We start from the raw sequence: 12,949 nt of genomic DNA on the forward strand, positions 1-12,949 counted from the left end.
GGAGCGTCAGGCCTAATGAGCGCACTTGGAAGTCCCTGCCTCCCCACAGATGCCTAAATCCCCTCCTCTCCTCTTCTAAGCATCCTAGGCTGCATGACACTAACTTCTCCAGCACCCTCTTCATGCCTCTCCTGGTTCTGGGAGACAATAGCAGAGGAGAGCTTGTTGCAGCAGGAGGGGGAGACGCCTCTTCCCCAGCCAGACCCATCTCTGCCTCTTGGCCCCCCTCCTCTTGCGATACAATACGATAATCTTTATTGCCATTGTCCCATACAGAACAACGAAATTGAAAAATCTACATAAGAAATTCGAAACCCAACAAGCCTGCTATCCCAGCTATCCCAACCTGGTTAGCCCCCTAAAAATTTTGATACCCCATTTTTAAATACAATATACTCCCATACAGACTTCTTACAATGCGTTTAAAACCAAAATCGCATTTGGGTAGAAACTTTCTCAGGCAGTGGGTCCTAGTCTTTATAACCCTGGACCTTCTTCCAGAAGGCCAAAGCTGAAAGAGATCATTTCCAGGGTGCGCACTATCCTGCACTATCTCTGTAGCTTTCTTATGGCACCTGGAAGCATCGATTTGATCCAGGGTGGGAAGAGTGCACCCAATTATTCTCTCCGCAGTCTTTACAACCCTGGACAGCAGTTTTTTCCCTTACCGTGCAGCTCCCAAACCATACACAGAGACCATAAGTTAATACACTCTCAGCAGTACAATGGTGAAATGCCATCAGCAGGTCCTTTGAGAGATTGTTTTCCGGAGAATTCTCAGAAAATATAACCTCTGCTGTGCTCTCTTCATCAGGTCTTTGCTGTTTCCTCCCCAGGTTAGGTCAACTCTCCTGCTTCAGCTTCTGCCTCCGAGTCTGAACTTCTCTCTGCCACAGGCTCTCCCCGCTCACTAAGCCCTGTTGCCTCCTCAGCTTACACCTCATCCTCTTCCCAATCTCCTCCCTCTGACCCTTTCATCATTGTCCCACCACCCATCCGTGGGCTCTGAGCCTTCTTCCCTGGGGGGGGGGGTTCCCCAGCTGGTTCTTCCCCCCATTCCCCTACGTCCAACCCTTCCATGACACCCCCTTGCATGGAGCAGCATCAGTAGTCACATGGGACCCTATCTCACACAGGGTCGTGAAGGATCCCAGTCAGTCATGGGGTCATCAGAACAGGACCCTAACGGATCCGGGCCAAGCTGCATGTAGCTCAGCTACTTGTGGCAAAACTACTACCAAGAAGGAGGTGCTGCCTAGTCCTCTGGAATTAAGGCAGCAATTTACTCAAGAGTTGTGCGCTGATGGGCATGCGCAGGGTGAGAGAGGGAGCCAACCAACCAACCCGTAAGGTGCTTAATATTAGACATTACCCACATCATCCAGATGCAGACACACAAAATATTATGAAGGATCATTTATTTCTGAAAGCATCAGGGCTAAAGTCAGAACTGACATAACTTTTTTTTTTCTTTTCTGTTTCCAAGGCTTTACAAAACATAATGTACATTCACTTGAGGATGCTACTAAAATGATTTGTTGGCAATATTTTTTTTAAAAAAATGTTTCCATTATTATTTAAAGCTGAAAAGGTCTGGATACTGAGACGTTTTGCCCACTCTGAGCCAGTGGCCAGGTTCGTGTATCTCAGGTGCGTGTTCAAAGAATCCCTGCAAAACGTGCGCCATTGAGCTTCTCCCGGATCTTATTCATTCCCCGCCCCCCACAAAAAAGCCCAAGCTTCTAGCCCTTATGGAGGTGGAGTTAGGCTTGGATGTTGCAGAGAGAGTCTGGAGAACCCTCAGAAGCCACTGAGAATATATCCCAGCAGCTGTGAAGCAAGGCTTTCAATGCCTCAGGGAGTTTATTGCCTATATGAGTGACTAGCAAGAATAAAATAAATTATGAAAAGTTTATTGTCTTAGCCGGTGTGGGGGGGAGCATAGCTTTCTGAATTATGAAAAATATGATTACTTTTCAGTATAGTTAGGCTGCAGACACTGGTGTGCAATTTATTTCTGCATGGCTTGTTTTGATTCTTTATAGCACAGAATACACACTTTCCTGCAGCAGAGTTACGTGGCTTTTGGGTCATTGCCAGGTGGCCCCAAAAGCCATGGGGAAAATGAGGGGCTGCTCTTGCTGCTGCTGCTGCTGCTGTGGGAGGGAGCCCTGGTGCAAGGCAGCCGGCCACCCAGTGGGGCTGCTGGGCAGGGGCGCACTGGTGTGTGTGCGCTCGTGGCGCAAGAGGTGGGTCTTGCGGCTGAAGCTGCGGGCACAGTGGGTGCAGATGTAAGGGCGCAGGCCGGTGTGGACGGCCTGGTGGCGCACCAGGTTGGTCTTGGAGCTGAAGCGCCGCGGGCACTGGGCGCAGGCATGGGGGCGCAGGCCCGTGTGCACTGCCTCGTGGCGCGCCAGGTGCGACTTGCGGCTGAACGCGCGCCCACACAGAGGGCAGGCGAAGGGACGCTGCCCGGCGTGGGACTTGACGTGCGCCAGCAGGCTGGCCCGGGTGCCGAAGGCGCGCCCGCACTGGGCACAGGAGAACGGGCGCTCGGCCGAGTGCTGGTTGCGCCGGTGCCTCTGCAGGTGCCTCTTGTGGGCGAAGCAGCGCCCGCACTCGCTGCAGGAGAAAGGGCGCTGCCCGGCGTGCCCGCCGCACTGGTGCGCCGCCAGCCCGGCCCGGTGCGCGAAGCTCCTCTCGCAGTGTGGGCAGGCGTAGGGCAGCAGGCCCATGTGCCCGCGGAGGTGCGCCGTCAGGTGGCGCTTGTCGCTGAAGCCCCTCCCGCACTCGGCGCAGGAGAACGGGCGGCCGCCCTCGGCGTGGAGCCGCTGGTGCGATGCCAGGTTCTTCCTCCAGGCAAATGCCTTTCCGCAGTCGGAGCACAGGAATGGCTTTTCTTCTGGGCGTTGGCATGGGTTCGGTTCCTCTTCCTCCTCCTCCTCCTGCGGTTCGATCTTGCCAACTTGCTCCATGCAGGGGACTCCACCCTCTGCTTCCCCCTGCGCCCTGCAGAGGGCACCGAAGTGGCCTTGCTCAGGGTAGACCATTCCGGGAGCTGCCATGCCACCGTCCCTCTGCCCGGGGTGCTCCATGCCAGGGACTCTCCCCAACGTGGGATCCGCCTGAGCCTTAAACAGGACTGCACTCGGATACGGCTCCGCCTGCCCCACGCAGGAGGCAGGAAACTGCCCCAGTCCGACCTCATTGCTGTACGAAACGGTCGCCAGCCCAAGTCTGCCCTGCTCTGCGCAGACATCGGCTACGTGCCCGGTTTCGACGGTTGCAACCTGCCCCATTCCACCGTGCTCACCACTGCAGATGCCCACATCCTGCCCAGGTTCAGCGCCACCCCTGTAGACCCCGGTCGCGGCTTGACCCGCCTCTGGAAGCTCCCCATGCGCCGGAGGGGCCCCCTCTTCGTGGAGGCGCTGGTGGCGCAGCAGGTGCCTGCGGTGCACGAAGGTGCGGTCGCAGAGTGGGCAGGCGTGGGGCCGCTCGCCGGTGTGGGTGAGCTGGTGGCGCACCAGGTGCGTCTTCTTGCGGAAGCTCTTGGCGCAGCGGTCGCAGGGGAAGGGGCGCTCGCCGGTGTGCACCCGCTCGTGCGAGCCCAGGTGGATCTTCTGTGAGAAGCGGCGCCCGCAGTGGGCGCAGGCGAAGGGGCGCTCGCCGGTGTGCACCCGCGCGTGGCGCGTCAGGTGGGCCTTCTTGCCAAAGGCCTTCCCACACTGCGGGCAGGTGAAGGGGCGAGGGCGGGGGTCCCCAGGGCCGCTGGCCGGCGGGGGTCCCGGATTTTCGCAACGGGGGCAGCCCAGCGGCTTCTCCTCGCTCAGCATCTGCCACTGCTGCAGCGCCAAGCCCGACAGCTCACCGAGGCCGCCTCCTCCTCCGTTGGCGCTGCCGTACTCCTCCGCGGGGTTCAGGCCTTCGGACTTGCAGACTCCCGCTGTGACGGGCAGTCCCGAGAGCAGCACCTCTGCGCTCAGGCCCGCCGGCCACTCCGAGTACTCTTCCTCCGCTTCCACCTTCACCGCACGGAGCAGCCACCCGCCTGCCAGGATCGAGGGCACAAAGAGAGAGGCGTTAGGGGACCGATTCCCAGGGCGATCAGATGCGGCATTCACAATCCCATCGTTCAGATCTATGGTGAAATAAGGTGTGCCGTTCTGGTCGCCTCGCCTCCAAAAGGGTATCGAGGAGTTGGAAAAGGTTAAAGGGGATGGAACAACACCTGTAGGACGAAAGGTGGCAGCATTTGGGGGGCTTTTAGGTGACCTGATAGAAGTTTATGAAATATTACAGTACAGTGGACCCTCCGGTTACGGATTTAATTTGTTCCAGGGGTCCGTGTGCACCCTGAAAAATTTGTAACCAGAGGCAGCGCTTCTGCACATGCATGCACAGTGCAGAGCGCTTTTGAACATGCGGTGGCGGTGAAACCCAGAAGAACACACTTCCGGGCTTGCCGCGTTCATAACCTGAAAGTTACGTATCCAGAGTAGTAAGTAACTGGAGGGTCCACTGTATATGGCTAAAAATGAAAATAGAGAACCCTTCACACTTTATAAACTTTTGGGTTAACTTAAACTGTTGATCACCTTCTAGACAAATAGTATGCTGGGATAAGAACTCACATTATTTTGTTGTTATTCTTCATGCATTGCCTAAACTCTATCTCCTAGGTGAGAGTGGGATATTTCATTATTTATCCGCATGAGGTTGTTATATTTTGGAGGATTTTATTTTATTTTTTAAAGTGAGTTTATAAAATGAAGTGAGGGATGGAGAAAATGGACAGCTTCTCTCCTTCTTCCATTACACTAGAACTTGTGAACATGCAATAAAGATAAACATTGAAAGACACTGTGCAGAATTCTCCTTCAGGAGGCACAGGGATTAATACTACTACTACTACTAATTTTATTATTTGTACCCCACCCATCAGACTGGGTTGGCCCAGCCACTCTGGGCGGCTCCAACAAACATAGGTAAAGGTAAAGGGACCCCTGACCATTAGGTCCAGACGTGACCGATTCTGGGGTTGCGGCACTCATCTCGCTTTACTGGCCAAGGGAGCCGGCGTACAGCTTCCAGGTCATGTGGCCAACATGACTAAGCCGCTTCTGGCGAACCAGAGCAGTGCACGGAAACGCCGTTTACCTTCCCGCCAGAGCCGTACCTATTCATCTACTTGCACTCTGATGTGCTTTCAAACTGCTAGGTGGGCAGGAGCAGGGACCGAGCAACGGGAGCTTACCCATCATTGCGGGGATTCAAACCGCCGACCTTCTGATCAGCAAGTCCTAGGCTCTGTGGTTTAACCCACGGCACCACTCGCGTCCCTTCCAACAATCATAGAAGCTTAATAAAACATCAAACATTAAAAGCTTCCCAATATAGGATATTGTAGCACCTGTTAGGAGTGCCAGTTGCGAGTGGGCATTTATTGGGTAAGGCTATCTTGAAGCTAAACTGGTCCCAAGATGTTATGGGCTTTGTATACTAATAGCACCACCTTGAACTCGGCCCCAGAAGAGATCGGCAGCCGGTGCAGGTCTCTGAGCCCAGGCCTCATACGCCAACGAGGCCAGCAATCGTGCTGCAGCATCCCGTATTGACTGCCGCTTCTGGATCAGGGGTGAGGGAAGCCCCATATCGCATTGCAATAATAAGAATAAATAAGAGTCCTCACCTCTCTCTGGGCCTCTGGGGGCTTCTCCTCTCATCCTCTGCTCCTCCCCGGCCCTTCGCTGCTCTTCGCTCTTCCTGGCATCCTCAGTCTCCAGAGAGACGCATCCTGCAGAGGGGAAAGAAAAACAGAATAAAAGCCACACTTTGGTCAGGACACGGAGGTAAATAAACAGCTCAGGGGCCTTCCAAACCCTGAAGGTGGAAAAGGGCGACTGAAATTATCCTGGGGATTTTAACATTTTGAATTTTAACCTGTATTTTAAATTGGTGTTTTTTTCTCCCTCTCTTTTTCCTCTATTATGTTTTTACGGTGATTTTATTTTATTGGTGTTAGCCGCCCTGAGCCCGGCTCTAGCCAGGGAGGGCAGGGTATAAATAAAATTTATTATTATTATTATTATTCCCCTATGAAAAAGGCTGCAGCATTTGGGGCGTTTTAGTTTGGAGAAAATTCGAGGAAGAGGCAACACGAGAGGAGTTTGTGAAATTATTCACAGACTGGAGGAAGTGGAGAGAGGAAAGCTTTTTCTCCCTCTCTCTTAACACTAGGACTTGCGGGGGTGCGATGAAACTGAATGAGGGACAGAGAAAAGAAAGTTATTCGCACAGAGGAGGGTTAGACCAGAGGTCAGCAACCTTTTTCAGCTGTGGGCCGGTCCACCGTCCCTCAGACCATGTGGGGGGCCAGACTATTTTTTTAGGGGGGGGGGGGTTGAATGAACGCATTCCTATGCCCCACAAATAACCCAGAGATGCATTTTAAGTAAAAGTACACATTCTACTCATGTAAAAACATGCTGATTCCTGGACTGTCTGCAGGCTGGATTGAGAAGGTGATTGGGCCGGATCCGGCCCCCAGGCCTTAGGTTGCCTACCCCTGGGTTAGACTGAGGAACTTCCTGCCACAGGAGATCGTGAGGGCCGCCAACTTAGATGGCCAACATCTCACCGGACACTATAAGAGTGTGCTTGACCCAGGAACGCACTTCTGCCAATAAGGGTTTGTTGGCTTCTCTAACCTGTGTCGGCAGCATCCGACCGCTCCCTGGGCTGGACATCCCCCTGACCATTAAGCAGCAGCGGGCCGCCTTCCTCAATCTGGGCAGCCATCTCGGGCTTGGTGACTGGCGATCCTGCAAGAGAGAAAGCGTAGATTATCCTGGCTTCTGACTCTTCGGTAAGGACCAAAGGGGCAGATTCGGTAGTACCTCTGTTCAGAGTGAATGGCTTTGCTCCTCCTCAAAATCCCTTGTTGAATTCACTAAACTGCAGCAGTACCTTGGTTCTCAAACTTTTTTTAAAATTAATTTTTATTGAGTTTTCATGTTTAATTACAACTCATTACACAAATCTATAACATAAAGCATTGCTCAAACAGAGCATCGACTTCCTTCCCTCCCTCTTTCTGACTTCCAAACATCTTTTACTAAATTCTCGCATTTCTATAACCACTTTTTTTTACCTTAAATGTTTTTCTTTTTTATTAAAATTACCTCCTTATATGTAAATCAGTTCCTTATTTTCACATTACAAAGCATTTCAATTCAAACCTACAAACATTTTCAAATGTTTACAATTTTCTTTCATATAAAATATAAATTTGCTCCAGTCCTTTTGAAACAGTTCGCTTCTCCTCAAAATGCCTTGTTGAATTCACTAAAGTACAGCGGTACCTTGGTTCTCAAACTTAATCCGTTCCAAAACCAAAGCGTTCCAAAGCCAAGGCGTGCTTTCCCATAGAAAGGAATGCAAAAGGGATTAATCTGTTCCAGACTTTTAAAAACAACCCCTAAAACAGCAATTTCGCATGGTTTTTGCTATCTAACGAGACCATTGAGCCATAAAACGAAAGCAATAAACAATGTACTGCAGTCACGCAATCCATCATTCAGTAGCTGAACTGGGTTCCACATAGTCACAAAAACAAAAGAAAAAGAGCTGAAAAAAGTTTGCAAAGTGGAACACTTGCTTCTGGGTTTGCAGTGTTCTGGTTCCAAGTTGTTTGAGTACCAAGGCGTTTGAGAACCAAGGGACCACTGTATACAAATGTCTCAGATAAATACATTAATGCCTAGAACACCTGTGTCTGCACAATGAAGAAACACAATTGGGTTCTGGGGCAAATTTGGATTCTAAATAAATTAATATAAAGATAATATAAGAGGCAGAACAAGAGATGACTTGGCCAATGCACCCCATGCTCAGATTAGACTGCTGCAATGTGCTGTATGTGGGGCTGCCCCTGAAGACTGTATTTGCCCCCCACCCTCCAGGCTTCCATTTCCCCATATCAGGTCTGGAAAAAAGCTCCACACATTCATTCCACAGGAGATCAGGTTGTGGGCAGGGAGGAGGAGGGTGAAAAAGCGTCCTTGTTTTACCCAAAGCGATGGTGGCGCCGTAATTCTCCCGCATGGCGTCTTCATGTGTTGCCCACTCCTTCCAGCGCTCAGGGGCAAGATACAGGGCCGTGTCCTCACACCGCACTGGCACCTGCAAGGAAATGGGGCAAGTCAGGAATCACGGCCTTCTCAGTGGTGGCTCCGACCTGGTGGAATGCTCTGTCCCACGAGACCAGGGCCCTGCAGGATTGAACTTCCTTCCGCAGGGCCTGTAAGACAGAGCTATTCCACCTGGCTTTCAATTTGAACTTAGCCTGATCTTTTATTCCCCTCCCCTCCCTTTTTATGAAGATTACCCGCTCTGGGATCCCACAGCTAATTCTCCCCTGGCCTCCTCGCTGGCCCAAATAGGACTCATTTAGCCAGCTAGCCCTGGTGATCATCTAATGTTTATTGGATGGATTTCCCCCCTAAATTGATTTTTGAATTCTGAATTTATTGTTATTCACATTTTATACTGTATTTTATGCTGTTTTTTGTTGCATCAATAAATTTGTTGTTAGCCGCCCTGAGCCCAGTTTTCTGAACTGGGAAGGGTAGGGTATAAATAAATAAATAAATTATTATTATTATTATTATTATTATTATTATTATTATTATTATCTGTACTGGTACCCCTGAGCTGGGGTGGAAACTGGGAAATCTCAGCTCTGCTATTCCCCCAGCTCCTGTTTCCATAATCCCACTTTTTCCTCCCAGGAGCTCTGGGTGGCGCACGTGGTTTTACCTGCTCCTTGTTTAACCCCCACAGCAACCTGGCAAGTCAGGCAGGGTGAGAAATCAGCCGGGTGCCAGGCACATTTTACGACCGGTTGACAGGCTGGCGACTGGGAAAAGCAAGATGTCCCTTAAGAGAAGCACCTGAAATACCCTCCTTGAAGCTTGCATTTCTTTTATTCTGGATCACTGTATATTTGATGTTTTGATGTGTTGCAAACAGGGTGGATTTGATTAAAATCAAACCAATTTAAATCATGGTTTAAATCACTAGTAAGACTTGATTTAAATCACTAGTCAGAAAGACTTGATTTAAATCTTTTCTTTTTTTTACAGAAAGACTCATTCTTGCTGGTATAATATTAATATTTACAACCAGAGGAAGGTTTCATTTTCGGAATAATAAATTTCCAGAGTAGTTTTTACAGTTATATCAAAAATTATTGATTTGGTTATACTGTTAGAAATACATAGACAGATAATTATGAAATTATTGTGAGGTTTAATAAGTGAACTGTTTATATGTGGACAACTTTTCTGCAGTACTTTATTGGAAGGAGAGAAATAACCATTTCCTTAAAAACAATTTAAACAATTCATTTAACTAAAGCAATAACAGTATAGCATATGTATCCATGTTTGTTAACTGATGTGGTTAAACTTTTTTTAAAAACAAACAAACTTAGACTGAGTTTTAGCATAGATGAAAAACTTAAAACAAATCCTTAAAACAAATCTGAGTGTTTTTGTATGTGTTTTGCAGTATTTCTGCAACTGGTCCGCCAGCGACCGTTAAGGGGGCCTAGCATGGCTCAAATCCAAATAGGTATTTTCTTTGTATTTTTGCATATCCCACCCTATCCCCAGGCAGGGAGCCCAGGCAGCTTTCACAAAAAGCCAAGGTGTAATGGTTACAGCAGGGGTCAGCAAATTTTTTCAGCAGGGGGCCGGTCCACTGTCCCTCAGGCCTTGTGGGGGGCCAGACTATATTTTTTTGGGGGGGGGGGGAAATGAACGAATTCCTATGTCCCACAAATAACCCAGAGATGCATTTTAAATAAAAGCACACATTCTACTCATGTAAAAACACGCTGATTCCCAGACCGTCCACGAGCCGGATTGAGAAGGCAATTGGGCTGGATCCGGCCCCTGGGCCTTAGTTTGCCTACCCATGTCTTTACCCATAAAGGTAAAGGTACCCCTGCCCGTACAGGCCAGTCTTGACAGACTCTAGGGTTGTGCGCTCATCTCACTCTAGCCGTTTACCTTCCCGCTAGTAAGCGGTCCCTATTTATCTACTTGCACCCGGAGGTGCTTTCGAACTGCTAGGTTGGCAGGCGCTGGGACCGAGCAACGGGAGCGCACCCCGCCGCGGGGATTCGAACCGCCGACCTTTCGATCGGCAAGTCCTAGGCGCTGAGGTTTTACCCACAGCGCCACCCGCGTCCCTGTCTTTACCCATAGGAACTATTAAAAGAAAAACTTTACATAAAGTTAAAGCTTAGATTGGGGTCAGCAGACTTTTTCAGCAGGGAGCCAGTTCACTGTCCCTCGGACCTTGTGGGGGGCCAAACTATATTTTGAAAAAAAATAATGAGCCAATTCCTATGCCCCACAAATAACCCAGAGATGCATTTCAAAGAAAAGGGCACATTCTACTCGTGTAGAAACACGCTGATTCCCGGACCGTCCGCGGGCCAGATTGAGAAGGCGAATGGGCCGGATCCGGCCCCCGGGCCTCAGTTTGCCTCCCCATGGCTTAGATCCTCAAAGGTCCAAAAAGGCTGTGAAATGAGCTTCCTAGGTTCTGTCGCCTGCCATGTTTCCCCAAACGGAATGGGGCTCAACGCCCAACCTCTGCCGAATCTCGCTTTATAAACTGCAAGCGGCTGTTCGCTTGAGCTGGAGCCTCGTGATGAGAAGATGCCACACGAGTTACAGCACCGCGGTTAAGTAAACGCCAAGGTTATTATCGCCCAGGACACCTGAACAGCGGTTGGCTTCCAACTCCCCACCTGAAATATCCCTTGAGCAAAACAGCGATATTCATAATGACAGGCTGGAGAAAGGCATATAATTAAGCGCCCTCGAGCGCGGGGCAAACAACTGATTTATGCTCCACTTGTATAAAAACCTCTGCTTTAAAAAGTGCCTTCGAATCAAGATTCCCTTTCCATTTAAGCGCCCAGGCTGCTGCATAAAATATTATTCATGGCCCCAAACTAACGAGCCGTTGCACCCGTGACGCATGAAGGTTAGAAGGAAGGGTTTCTGAGGGCAGGGAAAACCCAGAGCTTCCTGCAGTTCACCGCTGAGAAAATAAGGGGCAGTTTTTTACTTCTAATGTTTCTTTGAGCTTCTTTTCCCCTGCCCCACTGGGAACAGATTCAACTGAAAGGAGATTCTGGCTCCAGAAAGAACTTTCTGAGGGAGGTTGTGGGCTCCCCTTCCGTGTAGGCTTTGAGGCAGAGGTTGGATCCGTCAGGGACGCTTTAGCCGAAATTCCAGGGGGGTGGACTAGATGACACAGGGGGTCCCTTTGAATTGGGGCAGACTTTGCTCATATGGTGCCCTGAGCGAAGCCAAAACTCAGTGGCCCCAAAGGGAAATTCTCAATTACGGATCGCCTCAAATTTGTGTCCCCTGGGCTTGGCGACCTGCGATTTTTCCGACTACATTTCTATGATTCAGGTGCGAATCCTGCCCTGCCAGGCGGGCTGGGCCGGGTGACCCCTGCGGGTCTCCTCCTGCACCTCTGTGGAAGTTCGACCCTAAGGCCACGGCCCTGTTGGGACGCTCCGCCATGCAAACCTCCCCGTTGGTAGTGCGCGAGACTCTTCATCTCAGGGTGGCGGGTTCGAATTCCGCATTGGGCAGAAGATTCTGCATTGCAGGGGGCTGGAATGGATGACCCTCAGGGTCCCTTCCAACTCCACCATTCTAGGATTCATTGCAAGACGACTGGTGCAGGATCGTGGCCTTAGCCATGTGCACTTTGAACCAAAAGGGGGGGGGGGTGGAGTTATTTTGACACTTCTCCTCTGCCGGACGACCCCTGCGCCCCTTTGCCAACGCGCAGCCGGGATGCCCGGCTCCGGGGCCCCCCGGGCGCCCCTCCCGAAGATTTGCCCCCCGAGGGCTGATTTTCCTCCTCCCTGGGTGGCATCTGGGGCCCGGAAGACATGCAAATGAGGACTAATTGCCTCTCGGCCACATCAAAGCAGCTGAACTCCTCCGCCTCCGCCTTACCTGCGCGGCAGCCCCGACCGCCATCCGTGGGCCCGGATCCTGGGGGGAGCGGCAGGCTCCGCAGCGCGCCCACCTCCTGCGCCCGATCCTGGGCTGAGCGAGGAGAGGGAAGGGCGCGAGCGCGCGCACACACAAACACACACTCCCCTCCAAAAAACTGTGGGTGCGCGGGGCGTGGGAAGGAAGACCCTGCAGAAAGGGAAGGTGCGCGCACCCGGGCCCTACGCCCCAAGGGGGTTGCCGCGCGGAAGGATCGGGGCCGGCTCCTCGGGAGAAAGCTTGCACCGCACCCCCACCCCGCGATCCCGCTTGCAAAGACCCCCCCCAAAAAAAAAAAATATGGGAGGAGGAGATAGACGGTTTTTGCAAAACGGGCTGGTTCCGCCTGCTGGCCGTGCGCGCCGCCGGATTGCCCTGCTCGGCGGACGGAGAGGGGAACTACATCTCCCAGCAGGCACCGGGCTCGGGGGGGGGTGTGGGGGTGGAGAAAGAGAAAGAAAGAGCTTTGCAATTCAGCGCTTCGTGCTTCCGTCGGCTTGCGAGGCGGCGAGGGGCGCGCGCGGAGGGAGCCAGCTGGAAGCAGCTGCGCGCGCACGAGGAACCGGGGGCTCCTTAAGGACTAGTGGATTGAGGAGGAGAGCAGAAGCGCACACCCTCCGCCATTTGAATAGCGACGTCCTATAATAATAATAATAATAATAATAATAATAATAATAATAATAATAGCAGCTGACTGGGTTCCCCAGCCATTCTGGGCGGCTTCCAAAATATATAAAAACATAATAAAACAATAAACAAGTTCCCTATACAGATGCCTTCGAAAGGCTGCATGCTGTACTTACTTATCTCCTTGGTTATTCTACAGGTTATTCTCTCCTGTATAGGGAAGT

At 51.1% G+C, this 12,949-nt stretch overlaps 1 protein-coding gene across 1 annotated transcript; it reads right to left on the reverse strand.

Moving 5' to 3' along the window:
• Positions 1-1,401: 1,401 nt before the first annotated feature.
• ZNF467 (zinc finger protein 467) lies at positions 1,402-12,683 on the reverse strand. Its single transcript, XM_077916613.1, has 5 exons — positions 12,060-12,683; positions 8,073-8,184; positions 6,711-6,824; positions 5,693-5,797; positions 1,402-4,051 (listed from the first exon to the last, which is right to left on the reverse strand). The coding sequence occupies exons 1-5, from the start codon at positions 12,081-12,083 to the stop codon at positions 2,091-2,093; spliced, it is 2,316 nt and encodes a 771-aa protein (XP_077772739.1). The 5' UTR covers positions 12,084-12,683; the 3' UTR covers positions 1,402-2,090.
• Between the last annotated feature and the right edge of the window lie 266 nt (positions 12,684-12,949).

This window comes from Podarcis muralis, chromosome 12, assembly GCF_964188315.1.
Source record: "Podarcis muralis chromosome 12, rPodMur119.hap1.1, whole genome shotgun sequence".
Taxonomy (NCBI): Eukaryota; Metazoa; Chordata; class Lepidosauria; order Squamata; family Lacertidae; genus Podarcis; species Podarcis muralis.

Coding starts and splice junctions, on each gene's coding strand:
- ZNF467 (XM_077916613.1), bottom strand. CDS start 12,083: ATGGCGGTCGGGGCTGCCGCGCAG. Junction 8,185..12,059: donor CGGTCGGGGCTGCCGCGCAG/GTAAGGCGGAGG, acceptor ATTTCCTTGCAG/GTGCCAGTGCGGTGTGAGGA. Junction 5,798..6,710: donor GTCGGATGCTGCCGACACAG/GTTAGAGAAGCC, acceptor TCCCCTCTGCAG/GATGCGTCTCTCTGGAGACT.